General features: G+C 41.0%; 1 protein-coding gene across 1 annotated transcript in view; it reads right to left on the reverse strand.

Annotated features, from left to right (window-relative positions):
• Positions 1 to 6626: 6626 nt before the first annotated feature.
• The window catches only part of IPO5 (importin 5), a 48280-nt gene continuing 28287 nt past the window's right edge, over positions 6627 to 26619 (reverse strand). Inside the window, exons 14-26 of the mRNA XM_023218040.3 lie at positions 25188 to 25406; positions 23732 to 23815; positions 21862 to 21994; positions 21651 to 21772; positions 19093 to 19189; positions 16926 to 17098; positions 15517 to 15628; positions 15376 to 15431; positions 14309 to 14431; positions 12141 to 12360; positions 11018 to 11246; positions 9772 to 9913; positions 6627 to 9162 (exon numbers count right to left, since the gene is read on the reverse strand). Of these exons, the coding sequence (XP_023073808.1) occupies positions 9076 to 9162; positions 9772 to 9913; positions 11018 to 11246; positions 12141 to 12360; positions 14309 to 14431; positions 15376 to 15431; positions 15517 to 15628; positions 16926 to 17098; positions 19093 to 19189; positions 21651 to 21772; positions 21862 to 21994; positions 23732 to 23815; positions 25188 to 25406 (1797 nt within the window). The 3' untranslated portion in view covers positions 6627 to 9075. The remainder of the gene's footprint in view (positions 9163 to 9771; positions 9914 to 11017; positions 11247 to 12140; positions 12361 to 14308; positions 14432 to 15375; positions 15432 to 15516; positions 15629 to 16925; positions 17099 to 19092; positions 19190 to 21650; positions 21773 to 21861; positions 21995 to 23731; positions 23816 to 25187; positions 25407 to 26619) is intronic.

A 26619-nucleotide genomic window follows, 5' to 3' on the forward strand; every position in this document is an offset into this window, starting at 1 on the left:
CCAGGATGCGAGCATAGCTGTCACTGTCGCCACTGCCAGTGCTGAGCAGGCACTGCCCTGAGCATGTCAGTTACATCCTTCCATTTAATTCTCACCAGCACCCTCCACCACACACGTAGCAGAGGAAACCAGAGGGACGCCCAGAAGACACTATTTACAAAGAATGCATTCTCTTCTATATCACTCCCTCGCTGAAGGCAGTGCTGCTAGGACACCATGTTTTCAAGGGAAACAGGCCTGAGGAAGGGGCAAATATTTTCCTGGTGCCATAAAGCGTAAGCAAGGATCAGGAAAACAGCACCTTACCTGAAGGCGGAGGCAGCAGCTCTGGAAGCAGCAGAGAGCCTGCGGGTGCAGTCTCCATCAGGCGGCAGTCTGTTGGGGAGTTTGGGCGGGAGAGGCTTCAAGTAATGAGTTGGATGACAGGGGATGGAATCAGCCCTGCTTCTGGGAATAGCCTCTTGGTGTTTCCCACCGCACGGGCGGATTGCTGGGGGAAAGACAGCAGCTTTGGGCGAGTGGCCGCTCTGAAGGCCAGCGAGGGCCCCTCATGCACTGTGCCACTAAAGTAACTGGACAGATGATTGCAGCCCCGACAACACGGTCCCAAGACTCTTGAGGATCGTATCCCTGGAGCAAAGGACAATCCATTCTATGAAACAGACAGCTTTGGAGTATCCTCAGATCCTCCACGAGGCCTGCCTTGGGATCCTTTGTCATTGCCGCTCGGGCCAGTGATTGCACTAAAGACCCAACTGCAGTCATCGTCTCTGCCCATCACCAGTTCACATTAGTGTTGCTGTTTCGTATTTTCACTCTTCTTGAAATATCAGCTACAATGTGAGCCTTTGTCTTTTGGGTGTTGACCATTTGTAGTAATGGCAGCCTTTTCCCGTGAGAACCAATTAGAGAACACTCAAGATAGTGATGGGCTATATTTTTCTTCAAACACAACTATCTTCTTTGACCCTTCAGCAATAAACTGTAGATTCTTTTTTAAATTAGAAAATGCCATAGGGTCCTAACTGCTCAAATATTTTCACTTTCAGCTGGGCGCGGTGGCTCACGCCTATAATCCCAGCACTTTGGGAGGCTGAGACGGGCCGATCACGAGGTCAGCAGATCGAGACCATCCTGGCTAACATGGTGAAACCCGTCTCTACTAAAAAATGCAAAAAATTAGCCGTGTGTGGCGGCGGGCGCCTGTAGTCCCAGCTACTCGGGAGGCTGAGGCCGGAGAATGGCGTGAACCCGGGAGGCAGAGCTTGCAGTGAACCGAGATCGCGCCACTGCACTCCAGCCTGGGAGACAGAGCGAGACTCTGTCTCAAAAAAAAAGAAAAAAGAAATTTCACTTTCAATATTTCCTAATCAGAAGGGAATTTAATGGCTTTTTTTTTTGTTTTTTTTTTTGAGACAGGGTCTCACTCTGTTACCCAGGCTAGAATGCAGTGGTGCAATCATGGCTCACTGCAGCTTCAGCCTCCTAGGCTGAAGCTATCCTCCCACCTTAGCCTCCCAAGTAGCTGGGACTACACACCTGAACCACTATGCCTATTTTTTTGCATTTTTAGTAGAGATGGGGTTTCTCCATGTTGCCTACGCTGGTCTTGAACTCCTGGGCTCAAACGATTCACCTACCTCAGCTTCCCAAAATGTTGCGATTACAGGTGTGAGCCCAGCCTCAATGGCTAAATTCTTTTTTTTGTTTTGAGACGGGGTCTCGCTCTGTTGTCCAGGCTGGAGTACAGTGGTGTGATCTTGGCTCATTGCAACCTCCGCCTCCCAGGTTCAAGAAATTCTCCTGCCTTGGCCTCCCGAGTAGTGGGACTACAGGTGCCTGCCACTGCACCTGGCTACTTTTTAAATTTTTATTAGAGATAGGGTTTCACCATATTGGCCAGGCTGGTCTCAAACTCTTGACCTTGTGATCCACCCACCTTGGTCTCCCAAAGTGCTGGGATTATAGGTGTTTGCCACTGTGCCGGCTGGCTAAATTCTTAAAACTAGATAAAACATGCCAGTTAATCCCTAAATCATAGAAGGTTTGAGAAAATTCAGGAGTGTGATTAAGCAGCAACAGCACACTTGAGACAGAAACAGACACACCAAAAAAGACCACACACCCCATTAGGAGAGTTCTAGGAAGGATGAAACAAGACAGTAACTGCTTTGGGGTTTGGGGTCAACTTTCTAAATGGCTACCGATAATCTGGCAGGTTCTTTCTTCATTGCCAACCCAATTGTCAGTTGATTGAAAGGGGACTATCTCACAACAATACTGCCCCTAGGAAGGATCTGGGGTTGGGTGGAAGGCAGTTTGGGTGATCAAAACTTCCTGTTTGCCTGTCTGGCTCCCTCACCTTCCAAGGGAGCACATACGGTGACCTGTCTGGTCACAAATGCCACACTCTGGGTCACCTCTGCAGCAGCCCAAGAACAACCAACTGCGAGTAGCAAGGCTGGAAAATGCGTCGCCTAGGGAGGGATTTCTCAATGACCAGGAGCACGTGTATTTTTATCTTTGGTGCAGTTTGCTATAATGCTGAAATTGAGGCAGCTCAACGCACATCCTATATGCAATATTAAGTGAATTTACTTTGATTTCTTCATCAAAGGGTACACCCAGAGCACCCTTTACTTTTCCTTAATGATGTGCCCCCTATAGCAGAGACCATGTGTTTTACTCAGCCCTTTATCATGCAAGCCTAACACAGTTTTGGTCATATAGCTTAACAAAAGTCAATCAAATTCTTGGTTAGCAAGTACTTCCATTTTCCATGGTTTGCATGTTTTATGACATAGGTAACTAATTTGAAAATTGTCAGAATCAAAATGGAGTCACTAGGCCAGACTCGGTGGCTCACCCTGTACTCCCAGCACTTTGGGAGGCCGAGGTGGGTGGATCACCTGAGGTTGGAAGTTCAAGATCAGCCTGGCCATCACAGTGAAACCCCATCTCTACTAATACAAATATCAGCCAGGCATGGCGGTACATGCCTGTAATCCCAGCTACTCAGGAGGCTGGGGCAGGAGAATTGCTTGAACTCGGGAGGTGGGGGTTGCAGCGAGCCAAGATCGCGCCACTGCACTCCAGGGTGGGTGACAGAGCAAGACTCCTCAAAAAAAAAGAGGAATCACTAATGTTAAGAACACCCGGACAACAGCTGGAGAAGGTCATATAGAGAGGGTTCTCATATTTGTATGCATAACAAAGATCACAAAAATCCGTGACTTTGCACAAAGGCCATTGCAATCTCACATGAAAAATACTTCTGCAAGCACACACATCCAACTGCTTGTCAACCTTGGACTGACATCACCCTTGTTACTGACCTGTGCAGTCAGGGATAATTATCTCAAAACCATGATGTAATCCTCATTTCTTCCTTTATAAACCTTTCCCTTCTCGCCTGTAATCTCAGCACTTTGGGAAGCTGAAGCAGGAAGACTATTTAAGCCCAGGAGTTCAAGAGCAGTCTGGGTAACATAGGGACACTCTGTCATCACAAAAGTAAACAAAACAAAACAAAACAAAACCACAAAAACCTTTTTCTTCCTGAATATACTCATCACCTATGATGGCATGCACATTCCCATTGCAATGCTCTACTCCCAAATAAACATCTTTTCTTCTTAGGGATCCTCTTTTAGGTTCACACTAACAAGAAATGCTATCCAAATATACTCCCATCTCTTCAGCATGTGTACTCATAATAGCAAATCTACAACGCTAGGCACTGCTCTAGGTGCTTATACATATATTAAGCCTTACAACAACCCTGTGTGGTAGCTGTTAACTTTGTTTTACACGAGATTAAGGAGCTCCCACAAGGGGCCACAGCCAGGCAGGAAGCGTGACCCAGGGGGCACCGCCTTTCAGCTGTCTACTCCTGTACAATGGCCTTCAACAGTGATCTCATCCTACATAGATGCTAGATTCATGTCAGTATGGGGGCAAAAGTCCCTGGTGACCTATAGTGCAGTGTACTGAACAAACCAGCTCTTGCAGCAAACTGTCTGAATGTCTTCTCCAAACAGGGACAGACTGCTGCTTTTTAGGGTGGAGCTCCAGATGAGGCAACGGGTGCATATAGGGCCATGTCTTATGCAGATCAGGCATCTTCAAACACCAGAATCACAGTGGCAAGAAAGTAAAATAGTCCACACACACCACGTTTATGGCACAACTTCACTGACTCTGCAAAGTTTCCCAGTATTTTCCACAACTTTCTAGGCTTCCTCCCAATGCCAAGGCTGATTACAGAATTTGAAAAAAAAAAAAAAAAAAAGCTTGCGGCCGGGTGCCGTGGCTCACACCTGTAATCCCATCACTTTGGGGGGGCCGAGGCAGGCAGATCATAAGGTCAAGAGACAGAGACCATTTTCGTCAACATGGTGAAACCCTGTCTCTATGAAAAATACAAAAATTAGCTGGACATGGTGGCTCACGCCTGTAGTCCCAGCTACTCAGGAAGCTGTGGCACGAGAATCTCTTGAACCTGGGAGGTGGAGGTTGCAGTGATCGGAGATCGTGCCACTGCACTCCAGCCTGGCGACAGAGAGAGATTCCATCTCAAAAAAAAAAAAAAAAAAAAAGGTTTGCCTAAATTATCTGCAAGTATCAATAGAACTGAGGTGTAATTCTGATAGCCCATGCTTAATGTGCCTGGCTTCTAAATCCGTTTCAATCCTCTATAAGGTACGTACTATTATTATTCCCATTTTACAGAGAAGGAAACTAAGGCATACAGAGTTTAGGTAAGCTCAGTACATGGCAGACTGGGATTTTTTTAACCGACGCAGTGATTTTATTCAGAGGTCAGCAGCTATGGCTAGCCTGTCTGGTCTAGTTTCACTGGGATCCAGCCAAACCCATTTGTTGACTATGGTCCATGGCTGCTTTTGCACTGCAGCGGCTAAGCGGTTTGTGAGACCCTATGGCTTGCAAACACATACTGTTCGGTGATGAGTGCTAAAATATTTACTATCTCGAACGTAGAGAACACATTTGCCAACCTCTGGTCGTAACTACACAACACCATGATCTTTTAAGGTGTACCTTAAGATCACAGGAGTGGGTTGTCAGGCTGATCCAAACTCTTACATTTTCTACCCATGTATTACAAAACTTCTAGGGAAACAGGGGAACTAATTTCTGATTCATAGCAAGTGGCACTATTCTGGTTTCCATTACAATCTGAATGCTAGTCAAGAGGACAGAAATGATAGATCAAGAGGAGATACACAATGAAAGATCCTGAATTATGAAAGAACACATTTCAGAATTATACTCTGTTGCCTTAGTGGAATTTAGAAAAAAAATTTTGTAATGTTTTACCAAAAAATCATTATTGTACCACTTCTGGATTCATTTTGAGAAGTGAATAAATTTAGCTAAAATTTATCTTTAAAATGTTTGTATTCATCCATTCAAATATAATACATAGAAATAATCAGCCCAGGCCGGGCGCGGTGGCTCAAGCCTGTAATCCCAGCACTTTGAGAGGCCGAGACGGGCGGATCACGAGGTCAGGAGATCGAGACCATCCTGGCTAACATGGTGAAACCCCGTCTCTACTAAAAAAATACAAAAAACTAGCCAGGCGAGGTGGCGGGCGCCTGTAGTCCCAGCTACTCGGGAGGCTGAGGCAGGAGAATGGCGTAAACCCGGGAGGCGGAGCTTGCAGTGAGCTGAGATCCGGCCACTGCACTCCAGCCCGGGTGACAGAGCGGGACCCCGTCTCAAAAAAAAAAAAAAAAAAAAAAAAAGAAATAATCAGCCCAAATGTTGTCTGGCATAACACTGGAAGGATTACAGCTGTGTGGGGAAAAAGGGTGCAAGTCTAGGGTAGGATGTTGTTAGAATTAATCCCTACTCCCCAGCATCACCCTTCAGAAGTTCCAAGTGCTGGAAGTAAATATCCAAGCTTCCCCTCAAATGTGATGTGCATACATTGCAGGTCATTCACTTTCTTCTTCTAAAATAGTGGTACTCATACTTTTAGGGCTGAGAAAGAAAATCTGCTTAGGAATAGCAAACATGGCAGGTTTTGGCTGTTAATCTTTTGGGGCAAAGAAGGATAAGAGAAGCAAAGTGATTTCAGGTTTTTTTTTTTTTAATTTTTATTTGAGATGGGAGTCTCACCCAGTTGCCCAGGCTGGAGTGCAGTGGCACAATCTTGGCTCACTGCACGCCTCCCGGGTTCAAGTGATTCTCCTGCCTCAGCCTCCCGAGTAGCTGGGATTACAGGCACCTGCCACCACACCTGGCTACTTTTTGTATTTTTAGTAGAGATGGGGTTTCACCACATTGGCCAGGCTGGTCTCCAACTCCTGACCTCAGATGATCCACCTGCCTTGGCCTCCCAAAGTGCTGGGATTACAGGCGTGAGCCACTGACCCTGGCCCGCAACGTGATTTCTGTGCAACACAGAAAACTGATGCAACAATACTCCTAGGCAGAATGAAGCAATTAAGTAAAACATTTACTTAGCTCCTTAGCCTTTCAAGTTGCTTAAACAGGCACCCACTCAAAAGATTAGATCATAAAAATATAATGCTTGCAAGACTGTAAGTAAGCTCCCCCCCTTTTTTTTTATCATCAGACCAGGTGCACCAAGACCATTTATTTGGTTATGTCTTTACTGATGGTTCTGTCAAACTGTAACTCCAGAATTATAAGGTTGCCTCTGATTACAGAAGTGTCAAATTAGCTTTAAGACAATTTTACTTTTCTTTAAAGATACAGCATTTTAAAAATACTCCAAATTGAGTTATGCGAAAGATTCTAACACTTATGCGTGTAACTTGTTACAAAATTCCCAGAAAATCTAAGAGCCACACACATTTTTTTCCCTCCAGAAACAGCTTGCATTTATAAACAATATATATCACTTGCTGACATCAAGACCCCTAAATTTGGTACAAAAGCCAAGAAAAAAACTCCACGAATTTTCATCTTGCATAGACAGAATGAGGTATTAAAAATGTTTCTCCAGGTCCTTTCAAAAAACTGTTAGTTCATGCTACATCCTGCAGTTAGTTCTGAGCTCTGGATTTCAGAATCGTGTCACACTAACAGCATTTACTACCAACCTTCCCTATTAACTTGATTCAACTCCAATTACCTCTTTGCTTTTCTGCTTTCATCAAGGAGGATGTTGCCAGTCTGCATTGAACACAGCACTTCTTTCAGAGTTCTTAGAACCTTGCTCTAAGTCCAGCTCAGGTGTGAGCGGTATGTGACAATACACTAGTGTTTAAACTGGAAGGTAGGAGGTTCTTGCTCCCAAAGCACTTAGCGCAGTGCCCAGCAAACACCAGGTTCTCCCAAACACATCCTCTGACCACACTGTCATCTCAACTCCTGCAGGTGTGCCATGTTTCCAACATGTTTCTTTTCTGAAAGTGTAGTAATAAAGTGGAGTCATAATTTAAATTTTAAAAACCTACATTGCTCTAGCTGACTGGCATTAGTACATGAATTGGCTTTGCAGATGCTACACAAGAAAGCAGAAATGGGTTGTCTTGACACATTTTTTACTCCAATTCCCATTTTTTTCTCCCAAGGAATACAGGCTATAAAGCTCCAAATATTACCACACACATTACAAGAGCCCACAGGTATCCATCCAGTGAAACCAAGGACTGCGCAGGTGAAGCCATTTAATATTTTGTTTTGCTAGATTCGGAAGCCTCCAGGCCATGGTGGTGTGCTGCAAACGGAAAATATATTTGAAGGGCATCTGCTAACAAGTAAACCATCTGTATGTAATCCATTCTATTTTCTATTCCATTTCAGATTTAGTTTTAATAAAGTAATACAAATCATTTAAAGAAAAAACCTTTAATTTAAAATTCTGATCTATGCATAAAATTCATTTTTATATCACGGTTAAATTTAGTACAAACTATAAAAATGTTAACACTGAAGTTTTCAACAGAAGTCTATTAAGATGCCTTAGAAAAATTAAACAACAGCAAGTCATTTACTGCTATGAGGTTAATACATAAAGAAACATTCACACATTTTACTGAAATTTTCAGCAAATAACTTTAGCCATAATACTTATAAGTTCAAAAGTTGTGTGTGGCTCTACAGCAATTATAATTTGCAATGAAAACACTAAGCCAAATCTTTTTGAGCTAATCAGAACAATCCTAGCTACAAAATTGGTTGGAATTTGCAAACCTGAAAAAGAACACCAATTGTGAATGGAATAGGTATCATAACTTAGCTTACAGTGGAAGATGGTAAAAACTCGATGCTTAAGTCTGAATTGCACAAGGAAAATATTAGGGGAAAAAACACTCAGCTATTACTGATAGCTATTACTTTAAAAAAATATTAGATCATTCTTATATTAAAAACATGAAATGAATCCAAGCCAGACAGTACTGAGTTTTTACACAAGCCTCTTTTGTATTCAATGTTGTTTATTGAGGAGTGAATAAGAGACTACTGCCAGACATGCCAATGACACTTCACATTCAAGGGCTGGAAGCTGGAAAGCTTCCCGACTGAGTCACTGTATAAGCCTTCTGGGAAAAAGAACCAAAGTGACATCAAATATGCCATCTTCATGCTTGTTGTCTGTCATCAGTTTTTTTCAACTTTTGGGTCTACTGGTTTGCTGGGTAGCAGGCTTCTTTCTACCCTACAGAAAGACTCACACTCCAATTAACAATGAACACTGAGTGCAGAGCAATCTGTGTGAACACACATCTATGCTGAGTAACTGTTCTTAAAGCTGTTTTTCCTTAAATTTCCTTATGTCTAACGAGAAAAATTAATTTGATTTCCCTTTCCCCTTCAGGTGGGTGAGTTATACCAATAGAAAAATACTCTTCAGTGCTACTGCAGGGCTTCCAGGAACTCCTTCACTGGTCTGGTAGAAATCCATGGAAACTCCATTCTGCAACACAGCGCTGCTCTTCCTGCTCATGGCTCTCCAAAATGGCCTACACACAACACTACCGCTCTCTTTTGCTCAAAAAACAAAACAAAGAAACCTAAACGAAAGGGTAAGCGTTTATTTGTAGTTAGTTTTCTGGTGGGTGACATTAAGGCCCTTCACGCAGAGTTCAGGAGCTCCTGAATGGCGGCCTGCTGCTCAGGACTGAGCTGTGCTATGCACTCAGTCCACAATCCTCCAGAAGTCTAGGGAAAGAAACATGTGCACAGACTTAGACATGACAAAATGCTCATTTGGAAGGATTTTAATCATCATCATAGGTAGACTGTAATAATGCCAAAATACCTTCTCCCTAGGTAGTTTATTTTGATGAGTATCATTGTAAAAGCAAGAAATCTGTTCATTTTTTTAAAGTTCATTTCATTTACAGTAAGGTTTCTTCATTTTTGCATTGATAAAGCTACACAAAGCAGGTAACATCTTAAAGTAACCCATATACCACATGAACATAGGAAGTAAAAATCATCTAAAGTTTTTTGGCAGGTGCCAAGTTATTATTAAATCTTGGTTTTTTTTCTTCAGATAGGCAGAAAAACTACACATAATAAGCTTGTGTTAAGCACCAACTGGTAGGCTCAAAATGTCCTAAGATGAAGGTTTTAATTCTAACAAATAATAAGAACATACGGATGGATTACATTAAGTATAATCCATTTGAGGCTTACAGACAAGAGACTATGAAAATATAAAAATAAAATTCCCTTAGCTATTAGATTTCTAGTTTCTTCTCATAGAGGAATATAAAAACAAAAAGGCTTTATCTCCCCTTTCCCAATTCAACCAAATCAGCTTACCTGTACTTGGCGAACGACATTGGCCAGACGTTTGGCACAAGGATCTTCATGTTTAATTGCCTCGTGCATTTCTCCTTCCGCAATTATACTAAATATTTTGGGCAGATTGGTATTGCTTGGGCCAAGAACAATTGGATGATTACTAACAAATGAGAAGAAAACCTTAGTAAGTGAAATTTATAAGGAGAAATATCATTATGTGTTCACTAACCAGCCATTCTTACATATGAACTCTTTAGTTTCTTCCTAAATTAGAAAAAAAAAAAAAAAAAAAAACTGGACTCATCTCTCAGGATTGTTTTAAGGGCCAAACACAACAGAATGCTCTAAATACCTTATAAATAATTTGTGATGTCTTAAAAAAATGTATTGTATTACTAAGTTCCTTAACACAAATTTTATTTTGCTACTACAAAATTGCTTCTAAAATAACTCTGAAGTTCAAAAAAAATATATAAACATTTCAAGAATAAACTGGGAAATAAACTTAGGCAAGTTTAACAGGAAAAAACCTAACAGTGAATTTAAGAATTCTAGTCTTTGTCACTAAGAGAATTTCAGAGTAGTCGTTTTCAAGGGAGATGATCAAATAGCATGATTAAGACCTGGTCATTTCAGATGCAGGAGCAGGTCAGGAGCACGTAGTCTGCAGGATGGCTGTTACATTCCTTAATAATGTACTCACTGGAAGACTCAAACCCATTTCTTATGTGAACCTGAACTTAAAACATAGCCCTTGAATTTATTCATAACCTAAAAATAATAATCAATAGTGACAGAGCTTAGATCTGATTATATTATGGGGGGAACTTGGACTTAGAAAACAGACACTAAACAACATGCCCTTAGGCCAGGTTTGGTGGCTCATGCCTGTAATCCCAGCACTTTGGGAGGCTGAGGTGGGAGGATATCTTGAGGCCAAGAGTTTGAGACGTGCCTGGGCAAAACAGTTAAGACCTTGTCACTACCAAAAAAATTTAAAAATACAGAAATAAATAATTAAAGTGCCTCATCTGTTGAATCTAATTTCATAAAGAATAACTCAAAATTAGACTTTATTATAAGGGCAATGTTAACCGTGATATGGTTTCTTAATATGACTTATAAAGACAGCACTATTATAAACCTATCCAACTGAGGACTGTGCAGAGATCATCGGTTAAACCTTAAAAGACTGATGTTAAGCAAGAAAAATCAGGAAGCACTGTGGAGGGGAAGGAAATAAGGTCACAGTCTGCTTTCTTACCTTTCAATCAGGTCACACAGATAATTGAAAGTCTGAACAGCTTCTTCTTTATCTTCATGTAGTGGAAGCCAAGACAACCAGTGTGGAAGGACCTCTTCAACATTTACACAGTCAGGCTTGAACTTCATGATTTTCCCTACTGCTGAGATGCAGTTCTCTGTAGCATTGACATTTTCTTTGGTCTTAGAATCCGCAGACTGAATAACTCTTACCAGGAGGGGAAGTGCTTCTAAAATAAGCATTTGAAAGAAGTTCAGCCAAAACCTCACATTTTCATGCAAATGAATATACATATTTTTGGTTTTGGTCCAGATATTGATTATGGTAAAGAAATGTTAAAATGTATGGGAAGTGTTGTCTTCTTGGCTATGTCATTACAGAATGGTAACAGAGGGGGGACTGCCACAGCATGGACAGGAGCACTAGTCCTCTACTAACTTAGAGACCCAGAGAGATTAGTGGCCTCCAGATTTATAGTACTCACAACATCACCCAAGGGTACTTCAGCTTTAAAAGCTGCTTAACTATATTCCCCAATAAGTTTTAAAAGTCCTATTCTGCCGGGCATGGTGGCTCATGCCTGTAATTCCAGCACTTTGGGAGGCTGAGGTGGGCCGATCACGAGGTCAGGAGATTGAGACCATCCTGGCTAACACGGTGAAACCCTGTCTCTACTAAAAACAGAAAACATTAGCTAGCTGTGGTGGCACGCGCCTGTAGTCCCAGCTACTCGGGAGGCTGAAGCATGAGAACTGCTTGAACCCGGGAGGCAGAGGTTGCAGTGAGCCGAGATTGCGCTACTGCACTCCAGTCTGGATGACACAGCGAGACTCCGCCTCAATTAAATAAAAAAAAAAAAAAATTCCTATTCTAAGGCTATTGTATATCACCAAAATGCAAAGAGAAATGCACCCTGGAAGGCTGGCGGCAGGGGATGTCTTTGATTCTATTTCTACGAGAATAAATCATATCTTTTTATCATCTAGAATCCTAAATGCTACAGATGAGATGTTTGAAAACAGACTACAGCAGAAATAGGCAAATAATGTTTGGGAATGTGGTAAGAGTAAAGTAGGGATACACAGGATGTCTGGAATGCATGTAACTGAATAAGCAAAGGTACCTGTACAAAAAGGGCGATAATTATCTCCACCATACTGTGCCATGACTCCCAGGCCATATGCAGCTGCTTGCCTGACTTCTGGGCTGTTGTCACATACATACTGGAGCATTGGTCTTAAGAAATATTCTGCATATTTAAATGAGGCTGGACTACAGTGTTCTATGACATCATCAAAGATGCATAATCCCCATTGTCTGTCTGGCCATGGTCTATGTGGACACTACAAAAGAAATTCTCTTTTAAGCTTCAAATACTGGTGTATGTAAACAATGTAAAGAAATATTCACTATAGACTATCTGCTTACATTGATACTCCTGATATAGGCAAAAGAAAAAACATAGTAACAACCACTTCTTGTGACCAACGATATTCAATCAAATACACAGATTTAATAAAATTTAGGTTTCAAAGACGTGTGTGATTTGTTACAGAACTCTACAATCTGACATTATCACACAGAAGAACTGACAGTGGCAGCACTGTATATAAATCTACTTTGTAAAAAAGACAATGGTAATGCTACATTAAAAAAATACAATAATAGGCCGGGCGCAGTGGCTCAAGCCTGTAATCCCAGCACTTTGGGGGGCCGGGACGGGTGGAGCACGAGGTCAGGAGATGGAGACCATCCTGGCTAACATGGTGAAACCCCGTCTCTACTAAAAAATACAAAAAAAAACTAGCCGGGCGAGATGGCGGGCGCCTGTAGTCCCAGCTACTCCGGAGGCTGAGGCAGGAGAATGGCGTGAACCCGAGAGGCGGAGCTTGCAGTGAGCTGAGATCCGGCCACTGCACTCCAGCCTGGGCGACAGAGCGAGACTCCATTTCAAAAAAAAAAAAAAACACAATAATAATAAAAGCTGCAAAGATCTTAACATATAGTATTTATTCAACAGGCTAACTCATGGGTGCCTGAATCTTTTTAAAAATGTAATGCACTACTTAATACAATAAAATGCAAAACTGAAAGCCAAAAAGAAAAATTCCAAACATATGATGACAGCTGCTAATTTATAATATATTTTTAAAAAGCCCAATACACGGCTGGGTGCGGTGGCTCACGCCTGTAATCCCAGCACTTTGGGAAGCTGAGGCAGGCGGATCACAAGGTCAGGAGTTTGAGACCAGTCTGGCCGATACAATGAAACCCCGTCTCTACTAAAAACCCAACAAAAAAACACAACTAAAGATACAAAAAAAAAAACCCCAAAAAACTGAATAGGCCATTATATGATGTGTTGATGTAGGCCCATAAATGGAAACACATGTATCCACTACCGTGATGGGGGGGGCTAATGGTGCTGAGGCCATACATGCACGGGGGCACAGGCACGTGGGAAATCTCTGTACCTCCTGTTCAATTTGGTTGTAAATCTAAAACTGCTTTAAGATAGGAAGTCTAGAGCTGGGAGCAGTGGCTCATGCCTGTAATCCTAGCACTTCGAGAGACCGAGGCGGGTAGATCACAAGGTCAGGAGTTGGAGACCAGCCCCGTCAACATGGTGAAACCCCATCTCTACTAAAAATACAAAAAATTCGCTGGGCATGGTGGCGTGTGCCAGTAATCCCAACTACTCAGGAGGCAGAGGCAGGAGAATTGCTTGAACCCAGAAGTCGGAGGCTGCAGTGAGCCGAGATAGCACCACTGCACTCCAGCCTGGGCGACAGAGCAAGACTCTATCTTGAGAAAAACAAACAACCAAAAGTCTATAAAACATTTTTTAAGACATCAAATATATGGGTGAGAGAAGGTTAAAAAAATATATATATATATATAAGCCCATTATCCATAATCCATGATTGCTGGTAGTACACAACAAAGATAATTGAATTATCTATGGTCCACTAAAAAAGAAGTAACCATTCTGTTTCCTTTTATTAATTTAGGAGGGCATATATAATCTGAAATAATAAAAAAAATCACTCGTATGTCTTTCAGATGTGTTAGAACTGAATTGGCCTATGGAAAACTAAGTTAGGAATCTTCAAGCATAGAATGAATGAGAAAATGTCCAGGGTAATGCAGTCAACTTGATAAAATCAAAGATGTACAATGGAAACAATCATTACTGAGACCCATTTAACTTCAGGCATTAGATTTTATGCTGCAGTGAAAAGAATTCTAGGTTAACTATCCAAAACAACTACTAAGAAAGGTAACACTTACAATGAGGTTGACAATTAACGGAAGCAGCTGTTCAAACCATGGTAATACCTTTTCTTTGTAGCTACTGAATATTGAATGTAAAATATCTGACACTTTGGTCAGAATATAAACATCATTATCATCCTAAAAAAAAAAAAACACACACACACATATACACCCATATGGATTAAAAAGTATATTTTCTATTACCAATAGTAACATTTATAAAAACCTTAAAAAACGCAGAAAATCAATTTCTCATTCCTGTCTTAAGGGTAAATCAAGAGTCTAGAGACTGAAGTCAAGGGTGGGTTATCATGTCTCTTACTAATCAAAGGCCAGTCTTACTTGGAAAGACAAAGGTATGTGGCAAGAACTGTATTTACTACAAAGATTTTCCTCAGAACATAATTAAAATAGATGGGTTGAAAAATTATCTCTAATTTCTACATTCTGAAATGAAGGTGTTTTTACTATTTTTCCTTTGTTTTCAGCAGAATAGTCCTCATTTCGGGGTGGATGGTGGGGAGAATGGGGTCTCGCTGTTAGTGGCAATTTGGGCCTACAAGCATGTGGGCACCTTCAGGAAGCTGGTACTACCTACATGGTAGCACTGGCCCACCAAGCGGCCACAGATGAGATGCTGGACTCTAAACACACAATGAAGTATGCCTGACAGTCCTAGGTGGTTTGATGAGAGAACTAAGTAACCTGGTGAAAAAGGCCCCAGACGGTCAATAGTGTGACTCAGGGCAATCATTTCACACTGGAATTAGGTTACTAATCTTTAAAACAGTGAAAGCACCACAAAATACAAATGGTTGTTGTGAGCAGTATGTAAATGAACTAGGAAAACCTCAAGGTGTTTTGCTGACTGAGGTATTACAACAAAATGCACATAGCACCAAAAGACATATCAGTTTAATTTCAAATTACTCATTCATAAATTAAGAGGGGAAATATATCCAATTCCTCTGCTAAAGACTAATAATTACATCAGAATGACAAGTCACATAAATCAGAAACTGAGGCATTTACAAGTCTTCCAGATGTAAGCAGTCATGTAAGTTCCAAAGGGAAAAATTTACCTCATCTTGTAGTGACTCTTCGACCTGTTCATCATAGTCTTCATCTTGTCTTTTAACTAAAACACACCCAAATAAATGTTTTTAAATGATCACCAAAATGGTCAAGGATTGTATTCAGAAATAAAAGCATGGAAAACTTACCTTGTCGTAATTCTTGATTTTTAAAATGTTCTTCAAGCTTTGCTTTCAATATACCTCCCAGTTCTTCAAAGTGTTCATTATTAAGGCATCCATCTCCCATTACTTCAATGCACTAATGAGGTTGAGAAGAGAAAACAATCCATAAGATTAGGGGTGTTGAGAGTCTAAAGTTAAACTCCAGTAAGAATCACACGGAAAAACGAACACAGTTCAGTATCCTGGAAGATTAATTATTCACATATGCTTAGCTTGTATTTGTTAGAATGACAGCATTGTAGAGATTAGAGTTAGAAAAAACATCTTCTTCTAAACATTACTGAGCACACCTAGGTGCCAGGCATCATGCCAGGTACTGAGGATTCAAAGATGGAACACACACATGCATACACACACACCAGCTCCTAAGGAACACAACTGCTATATCCGTACTCGGTACACACAACATACAAGAACACTGAAGGAAGGGTATTAGAGGTAGAAGAAATAATATAGGCAAAGGTATGGAAGCATGCTTTCTTCGGAAAAACAGAAGGAATTCTGAATTACAAGAGTGTAAATAAGGACACATAAAGATGCTGAGAAACTGTAAATCTTCAATCAAGATTGGAGCAAACTACAGTTGTGCAAAATGGGAGTGACACTGTATGAGAAAGGAAGTAACTCAATGAAGAGCAAGGCAGTGCTTGAGGAAAACAGAATGAACTGAGAGCAAAAGAAAGAGCTCTGGAGTAGACCAAGGGGGCTATTTCAACAGCATGAAAAAGAGATGTGGCAATGAAAAAAAAAAAAAACAGAGGAACTGAGGAAAGTAGAAAGAACAGAAACTAGAGATGATACCCAAGCTTCTGTAGTTGGATTATTAAGTACAAGACTAAAATACTATTCAGAATTTCTTCTCTTTTTCCAAAGAATGCATGCTTTCATGCCGTTGCCTGTATCATTCCCTCTAACTATACTGCCCTTCCAAGGCAAATTTACCCTCTTTAAAAGAAACATAATAATACCAAAACAAAAAATTTAACATTTTTATTTTTAAAAAAAATCATACACTACAGCATATAAAAATTTATTTAGCTGGCCTACACCTGTAATCCCAGCACTCTGGGAGGACGAGGTGGATCACCTGAGGCCAGGAGTTCGAGACCAGCCTGGGGAACATCTACCAAAAATACGAAAAGTAGCAGGTGTGGTGGCACATGCCTGTAATCCCGACTACTTGGAAGGATGACGCATGAGAATTGCTTGAACCCAGGAGGCGCAGGTTGCAGGGAGCTGCGACTGTGCCACTGCACTCCAGCCTGGGTAACAGAGTAATACTCTATTTCAAAAAAAATTTTTAAAGAACTTTTAGCAAGACTAATAAATGAACATACTACCTTATACATATTTTTTAAGAGAAAAATATTCACCTTTGCAAAAGAATGCATTATTTCTGAGAGGACGTCTGAATCTGGTTCTGTACCAATGGCCTTAATTAAAGCATCACACATAAAATGCCACATCTGTGTGAGATACTCAGGACCACGGACTCTTGCACACTCCAGGAGAAGAGGCATGGATTCTGCTGCTGCCACTCGAACACGTTTCATTGTTAAGGAACCTCAAAAGACTGTTCATTATTTCACTTAAATGTTAAAGGGTTCAATGAATTAATAGTAGTGCTAGGCAACTTCTGTTTATCTAAGATATCCAAGAGCTTGTGTTAAATATAAAGCATGTATAAAAATAGAAAAGACATACCTCCCGTCTCCTCTGTCACCTATAATAGTGGCAGGAATGAGTCCAGCAGCAGTGAAGGGCTGCCTACTGCTCAAATGTAAATCAAAATACAAAAACGACTAGGAAAGGACCTGTGACCATTAGCATGCCTCAAGGTGTACCTACCTCAAAACCTTAGGTAGTATCTGTTTCTAATAAATGCAACTGAAGCATTTCCCTGAAAAAAACCACCGAGGACCTCTTCCTATGCTGGCCTTTTCAGTTTTCAATAAAGATTAAATTGTCTTTCCCTATCTAATCTCATTTACAAAATAAGGTCTTGATAACTTCCTCTTAAAAGCAATTTCGCTTTGTCCTCTGGCATCCTGGGAAGTAAGTCCTTGCTGGGTAAAAGCTGTCTTCTGTAAAGGACACCACTATAAGATATTGTAAGAGGAATGATGACAAAGGGGCTTTGGAGTCAGAGAGATCCGGGTTTGTGTCTGGGCTCTAACATTCTCTTGTGTGTAAAGACATAAAAATGTACCAGAAAATATTAATTATGACTATTATGTTAAGAAGGATATTGGAATGCAGTTGTGGATCACCTGAGGTCAGGAGTTCGAGACCTGCCTGGCCAACGTGGTGAAAACCCGTCTCTACTAAAAACAAAAAACAAACAAACAAAAAAACAACAACAAACAAAACAAAAGTTAGCTGGGCATGGTAGCGCATGTCTGTGATCCCCGCTACTCAGGAGGCTGAGGCAGAAGAATCACTTGAACTTGGGAGGTGGCGGTTGCAGTGAGCTGAGATTGTGCCACTGCACTCCAGCCTGGGCAATGGAGTGAGACTCTGTCTCAAAAGAGAATGCAGATGTATCAAGTGATGTTTCCCCCTAAAGGTGCTATCCACATTGGAAATGGGGGATTCTCACTGCTACAGAAAGTTGACTATCTATCGCTGGTTCTCTAATCTATTAAGACAGGTCTTTGCCAGGCACAGTGGCTCACGCCTTTAATCCCGTAACTTTGTGGGGCCAAGGCAGGAGGATTGCTTGAGCCTAGGAGTTTGAGACCAGCCTGGGCAACACAGGGAGACCTTTTTTTTTTTTGAGACAGTCTCGCTCTGTCACCCGGGCTGGAGTGCTGTGGCCGGATCTCAGCTCACTGCAAGCTCCGCCTCCTGGGTTCACGCCATTCGCCTGCCTCAGCCTCCCGAGTAGCTGGGACTACAGGCACCCGCCACCTCGCCCGGCTAGTTTTTTGTATTTTTTTAGTAGAGACGGGGTTTCACCATGTTAGCCAGGATGGTCTCGATCTCCTGACCTCGTGATCCACCCGTCTCGGCCTCCCAAAGTGCTGGGATTACAGGCTTGAGCCACCGCGCCCAGCCAGGAGACCTTATCTCCACAAAATAGTAATAAAAATCTAGCTGGGCACGGTGTTGTGCATGTAGGTCCCAGCTACCTGGGAGGTTGTGGTTTCAGTGAGTCCTGCTCATGCCACTGCACTCCAGCCTAGGTGACAAAGTGAGACACCATCTTTTAAAAAAAATAAAAGTCTTATTTTCTTAACTTTTACCAAAAGATATTTGGGGAAAGTAGCAACTATACATAATTGTAATCATTTGCTAATTATTTATCCTTAAATCCTTAAGTGGGCCACAGAAAGCTGACAGAGGATAGGTGACATTTTCTTTTTCATGTTTTGGCACAAGTGGAAACAAAGGCACACCCAGAGGACCGAGCTTATCACCTTGAAGTACAGTTAGTGCAAATACAATCATGGTGATGTCTACTTCAGTGAACACTGTCTAATACTCCAAGAAACAACTTTACTAAATCTACACGTTTTGTATTCAAAGGTTGTAGGATATCATCGTGGAAATAAAACTTCAGTAAAGGGACCATCAGTTTGACAACCTGTTCGGTGTACTCCACAAAGCCTTCCTTTAACTCCTTAGCATAGCAAACCTGTAACCAAAGTATTGGGAGGAAATAAAGATTCATATTAGTTTTCAAGCATTAATATTAACAAACAGCAAAATCATTAAGGACCACAGGAGGTTGTACTTTGACTAGAACTACATTTAAAGCTGCATGTACAACTGTCAAATTAGTCTTCCAACTAAAAAGAGTATTAAAAGGGCCATGAAATGATTGTAGTATTGGTGAGTGACAAAAAGAAAAAAAAAGGAAATTATTGTCGTATGTATTGTCTTTCCAAGGCTGGAATCATTCACATTCTATTCAGCAAGTTTTAGCCAATACATGGAACAAAATGTATCACTTATTAGAGGAAAAATCATTCTAAAAGATACAACACCCCTCCCCCAACCCATCAGTTAATTGTAGCATTTACTTTGTAAATGTGTAGCAAACAGGCTTCTGATATTTTGTTTCTTTCTTTTTTTTTTTTTGAGATGGAGTCTTGCTCTCTCAGGCTGGAGTGCAGTGGCGTGATCTCCGCTCACTGCAAGCTCCATAGCCTCCCAGGTTCACGCCATTCTCCTGCCTCAGCCTCCTGAGAAGCTGGGACTACAGGCGCTCGCCACCACGCCTGGCTAATTTTTTTGTATTTTCAGTAGAGACGGGGTTTCACCGTGTTTGCCAGGACGGTCTTGATCTCCTGACCTCGTGATCCGCCCGCCTCGGCCTCCCAAAGTACTGGGATTACAAGCGTGAGCCACCGCGCCCGGCTGATATTTTGTGTTTTTAAAAAATCATGGCTGGGCGTGGTGGCTCATGCTTGTAATCCCAGCACTTTGGGAGGCCAAGGCGGGTAGATCATGAGGTCAGGAGTTCAAGACCAGCCGGGCCAACACAGTGAAACCCCATCTCTACTAAAAATACAAAAATTAGCCAGGCATGGTGGCGGCCGCCTGTAACGCCAGCTACTTGGGAGGCTGAGGCAGGAGTATCGCTTGAACCCAGGAGGTAGAAGTGGCACTGAGCTGGGATCGTGCCACTATACTCCAGCCTGGGTGACAGAGTTAGACGGATCGCGAGGTCAGGCGTTCGAGACCAGCCAGGCCAACGTGGTGAAAACCCGCCTCTACTAAAGATACAAAAAATTAGCCAGGCGTGGTGGTGCACGCCTGTAATCCTAGCTACTCAGAAGGCTCAGGTAGGAGAATCGCTTGAACCCAGGAGGCAGAGGTTGCAGTGAGCTGAGGTCAAGCCATTGCACTCCAGCCTGAGCGACAGAGTAAGACTCCGTCTCAAAAAGCAAAAAGAAACCCGGAAAAAAGAAACCCCGAAAAACCTAATTGTTTCATTCTCTTCTACTACATCTAAAGATTACTTTGTTTTAAGATGTTATTATTTGTATTTGCTCTCCAGTTGAGAGGGGAAAAACCCCACAAAAATCCAAAGTGTTTATAATTTATAGATACTAAGTATTGTAGATGACAATACGAAATATACTTTTAAATGAATTAGAACATGTAATATAAATACAAAATAAAATTGAAGCAACTTTTATTTAGGTTTACTTAACTGCTAAATTTGTAATATATCATAATTTCTAAAATCTAACTTTAAAAATAAGTATTGGCCAGGTGCAGTGGCTCACGCCTGTAATCCCAGCACTTTGCGAGGCCGAGACAGGCGGACCACCTGACGTCAGGAGTTCAAAACCAGCCTGGCCAAAATGGTGAACCCCTATCTCTACTCAAAATACAAAAAGAAGCCGGCTGTGGTGGCAGGCGCCTGTAATCCCAGCTATTTGGGAGGCTGAGGCAGGAGAATCATTTGAATGCCGGAGGCGGAGGTTGCAGTGAGTCGAGATCATGCCACTGCACTCCAGCCTGGGTGAAAAAGAGAGACTCCATCTCAAAAAATAAATAAATAAATAAATAAAATAAAATAAAATAAAATAAAATAAAATAAAGTATTATCCTTCACTTTAAAACGCATGCTCATAAAGAAAACTAGGAACTAAATACACATACGCACACCATAAGCACCATAAAGGATAATAACCGAACATTTTGATTTTCCTGCCGTATCTATTTTTTTATACAAGTGAAATCATACGTTTTGTTTTACATTAAATAGCATGAACACACTTCTGTTTAATTTGTTTAAAAAATATTCCATGGCCACCTACTATAGACTAAGAACAAAACAAACAAAAATCCTTCCCTTGTGTAACTTATATTCTAAACTCTTTGTAATGGCTGTATATTTATCATTCATCTTCTCGCTAACAGGAATTTGGGCTATTTGCTGATTTTTGCTATTTAAAACAGCACTGATAACGAAAGGTTTATCCACATGATTTCTTTAAAATGGAAAGAAAACTTTGCTTTTTAAGCAATATATTCCTGGCTCTCCAAAGTAATTTCTTTAGCGGCTATTAAAAGCACTCATATAAAATGTATATAAATATAAGATGTAAAATAAAAGTTTAGTAAAAATAGTGCTCTCTTACCAACATCTGGCAAGCAGTTGATTTTTCTTCTAGTCCTGCAGTTTTAATACCAAAGCTTTGCTGATCTCCAAGGTTCACAAATTCCCAACCATCATCATCACTCATATTCTCCATGTCTTGGGCTATTAACGGAAAAGAAAACAAATGCATATAACAAATAATAACAAAGAGAGAACTATGACAACCGATAGGTCCTTCTAAAGACACCTACTATCTAAAAGGGCTACTTCGGGCTTAATTGAAGCCGTCTTCATTAAAGGCCCCATAACCACTGGAAGGTACTGCTGAAATTCTTTTCCAAGGATTTTGCACATTCTGGCCCATGCTGAGATCATGTAAGAGATCTGGGGGAAAAATTTAAAATTAAAAAAATAGATTAAAAAACAATGGGTAAATGTGATAAACAAAGTCATTTCCTTATTTCATAATGTTTTATTGATATGTTTACAGTACTTAAGCAATAAGAGCATTTCTAAAGGTTATATACTTAAAAGGTTCAGAATCAATAATGAAATCCCTGTGAACTCACCCTACACTGGGATATGGACAGCGGGTGAGGCAAAAGACAAAGACCAGAACCTTGGGTATTTCTTTCTACTTTCAGTAAGTGATTATAGTTTTCTTTCTTAGCATCTGAATCACCTAAATGAAACTAATCACCTAAACAAAACCAAATATTTTGTCAACTCCCAGTCACAAATTTTTTGAAGACAGAAATGTATTTTATCTGACTCTGTATCCCTATTGCCTGCCACTCCATTCATTAAACATTTATTAAAACCCAAGAAACAAAACATCCTTTTCCCTTAGCTGTTGTAATTTTCTCGTTAAGTGACTGAGTATCTTTAAAACACCTCTTCTCCTATTACTGTGTTTACACAGACTTCATCATCTGCAAATTACCTAGAGAATCTGGTTCCATTCACCATCCCTGCAACCTAGAAAGTGATTCTTATCCCGGTATCTGTCATCCACGTACCTATTTTTATTTATTAAGCATGGACAGACACATGCCCCACCTCTTAATGATTTCATATGTAAAAGTCCACCCACTCTTCAGATAGGTACTGGATGTTTCTCACACGCCAGGCATTAAACTATATGCTGGCTGATACAAAGGTGAGCAATATGCCTTGTCCTTACCACTCTCCCTACGGCTTACAGTCCCCGCAGCCTCCCTACTGTCGGCAGCCTGCTAAGTATCCCTCCTGCCTGTTATCTCTGTACATACAAAACATACATGTATATTTGTATGTCATTTTGCAAAGAAAGCAAACAACAACAAAACATGGTTTCTCTGCAAAATGATATGTTTTCCTGTTTAAACTAACACAGTGTGGCTATGTAAAGTCAAAATTTAATTCAACAATTATTTATGGAGTGCCTTGTTATATGTCAGGCGTTGGGAATACCATCAAGATTATGACAAACATTTATGATGTTACTGTAACACAGTGCTGGAACTGCCCACCATTGAGACTGAACAGATCAGGAAAATCTTATAAAGGATGAGAACTGTGAGCAAGCGTTAGCTGGGCGTGTATACCTATGTGTGTATGTACATGTGTCGAGAGGCAGGGGTTCTTCCTAATGAAATGCCTTTGTCTGCTCATAGGCAGAGAGGCAAGCAGTGTGTCCTGAGATTCTTGGGTTCTGTATTTTCTGCCAGGGGAGGGAGGTCATGCAGACTTCAAAGGGCTAGGAGACACCTGAATGGAGATGTCTATTACATGCTGGAGAAATGAAACTTCAATTCTGAAGATCTGAAAGTTGCAAGCATACAGAGGAAACCGGAAGCCATGTCTATGAGTGACACTGCTCCATGGGAGTGAGAAGATAAGAGAGCCTTGGACAGAACTCACCAACACCAAAACTTGAGAGTCAGAGAAAGCAAGAGCAACCTACAACAGACTAGAAAAAGTAGCTTGAGAAACAGAAGGAAAATCAGTGAAGAATGTCTCTGCTACTAGGGGTTGACAGAATGTCAAGAAACCTATCACTCCTTTTGTTTTAAATATATTGAACCGTGTGCTGTCCATAACTCATTAGCAGATCAAGGCAAATGCATTAAGACCACTTACCTGAGGATCATCATCTTCCATGTCATTGAAGTCTGTCTGGGTCTTTAACAATAGCTGCATCACATCTGATGCATCCTGCATGAACTAGAGGAAAATATGTAGAGACACACTCATTGCTACCGAATTTGTTTATTAGCAAAAGGTTGCCAAAAAATCGACTACATTGCCCACATAGGTCATAACCTCCATAGATAAAACTATCATATTGAAAAATTCTTATCTATATTGTGACAGATTTAGTTCACTTTCTAGAAAAATATATTTTCCACTGAAGGGCAGTGGACTACAGTATAAAGGCACTTCTAACGGAATCAGGTATTAGTCTATGGTTTACGCATTTCAAGCAGTAAAACTGAATTCAAATTCAGAAAACAAATTTTGGATTGTTTATAGAATTCACTACATGAAATTTTGTCTACGATTTTCACTTAACTCTTTGCAGTTCTGGTAATCTCCATTGTATAGACAGGCAGCGTTTTAAAGAGACAATGAACGCCAGATATATAGAGTATGGGACACAAAGTATTTTATTGGTATAAAACATACCAATGTTTTAGTGGTCAGTGTCTCACAGAAACCAGTTCCAACTATAAATTAATACTGATGCTGGTTTTGAAGAAGGCAAGACAGAGGTTCCCTGATGATAATTCTGAGGGTCAGAACATGAGGGTTCAATGACAGAGAAATTTCTTTTGCCTTAGCTTGAACAATTCTGAGATGTTGGCTGAGAAACACACTGGCCAATGGTCCTTGGTAATTATTTTCTGAAGATCTATATGCATAGATTTCTCTCTTAAAGAACATCTGACGCATTTTAGATTAATAGGAAAGCAAGTGACATGTTTCCAAGCACATATTTAAAGGGAACTAACATGGATACTGATTTCCACACACCTCCCACGAGATACAGTGTGTGTGGCGGGGAAAGGAGGAGGCATCAAGAGTACAGCTAAGCTAAAAAGAAACCTTAATATTAACAATGAAAAGACGGGCTGGGAGCGGTGGCTCACACCCATGAGCTGACTGCTTGAGGTCAGGAGATCAAGGCTAGCCTGGCCAACATAGTGAAAGCCCACTTCTACTAGAAACACAAAAATGAGCTGGGAGAGGTGGTGCGTGCCTGTAATCCCAGCTACTTGGGAGGCTGACGCAGGAGAATTGTTTGAACCTGGGAGGCAGAGGTTGCAGTGAGCCAAGATCGTGCCACTGCACTCCAGCCTGGGCGATAAGAGAGAGACTTGGTCTCAAAAACAAAACAAAACAAAAAACACCAAACCAAACAAACAATGAAAAGATGAAGGCAGGAATTAATTTGTATATAAAACAAGAGCAATGTGAAAGGAGTAAGGAAAAAACAAACATCCAGAAAACCATTTATCAGAAGGAAAAAATCCCTCTAGTATTCTCAATTTATGTTAAATTTTACAGTAAATTTAACATAATAGAAATTACTTACTTTTTCCTTCCCAACAGCCAGACCAATGAGGCTAATGCATTCAATAGTTTTTCCTCTCAGAAGTCTCAGTTCTTTTTGAACCGCATTCTCAACGATGTGCTTCAGTGACGGCATAAATAAATCATAGTAGGGGACAAATTTTTCTTCTGCAGTATCTGCAACTGACGCAATGGATGTCACAACTTGTTCCAAAACTAACTTGGTGCCTTTCTGAATCAGCTAGAAGGAAGACACACAAATTATTACTTCAAAGGAAAACTGGAAGAAGTATTTAAATTTACAATTACTACTCCCTTCAAGTTCTTGAATGCTTTTCTGAAACAGCAGAATAAGACCACCTCTCCACAAGCAGAGATTGTAGGTTTTGGAGAAAATTTTTATAAAAAGAATTTATATTGAACTATTTACGTGAGTTTTTTTTGTCTTCTGTTAACACAATACCCCTTACTCATTTTTGTCTTATCTCAAAGCATAGTTAATTCTTGAGTATAGATATGGACTCAAAATTTTTGTGTTCATCAACGTTAATCTTCATACTCATTTTTTTCTTCACTGATTTCCTCTACTTATATTTTGTGCTGTCTTATTATGTCATAAAGAAAATTCCCTCTTTGGCCCCTTCCTTTATCTTCTAACCACCCCCTCCCCAGAAGATCCCACCAAGGAAACTTGCTGCCTTCTCCTGCATCTGTCTTGCTGAAACAGATGAGATGACCTTTTTCTCTGCACCAAAGATCTGGTGTTCTCTGACCCAGCTAGTAACAAATGCTTACTACCTATCTGCTGCTGGGCCTGTCCTGTCACCAGCAATATTTTAAAATAATTCTTCTGTAATCCCAGCACTTTGGGAGGCTGAGGCGGGCGGATCACTTGAGTCAGGAGTTCAAGACCAGCCTGGCCAACATGGTGAAACCCTGTCTCTAAAAAAACAAACAAATAAATACATAAACAAACAAATAAAAATTAGCCAGGTGTGGTGGTACACCCCAGTAATCCCAGTAACCTCGGAAGCAGAGGCAGGAGAATTGCTTGAACCGGGGAGGCGGAGGTTGCAGTGAGTCGAGCCGAGATTGCGCTATTGCATCCCAGCTGGGCTGACTAGAGCGAGACACCGTCTCAAAAAAAAAAAAAAAAAAACGGAAGCCAGACATGGTGACTCACACCTGTAATCCCAGCACTTTGGGAGTCCCAGGCAGGTGGATGACTTGAGGTCAGGAGTTCAAGAACAGCCTGGCCAACATGGTGAAACCCCGTCTCCACTCAAAAAACAAAAATTAGCCGGGTGTGGCGGTGCATGCCTGTAATCCCAGCTACCTGGGAGGCTGAAGCAGAAGAATCGCTTGAACCTGGGAGACAGAGGTTGCGGTGAGCAGAGATTGCATTACTGCACTCCAGCCTGGGCGAGACTCCATCTCAAAATAAATTAGAGAAT

This window comes from Piliocolobus tephrosceles, chromosome X (assembly GCF_002776525.5).
Source record: "Piliocolobus tephrosceles isolate RC106 chromosome X, ASM277652v3, whole genome shotgun sequence".
In the NCBI taxonomy this organism is placed as follows: Eukaryota; Metazoa; Chordata; class Mammalia; order Primates; family Cercopithecidae; genus Piliocolobus; species Piliocolobus tephrosceles.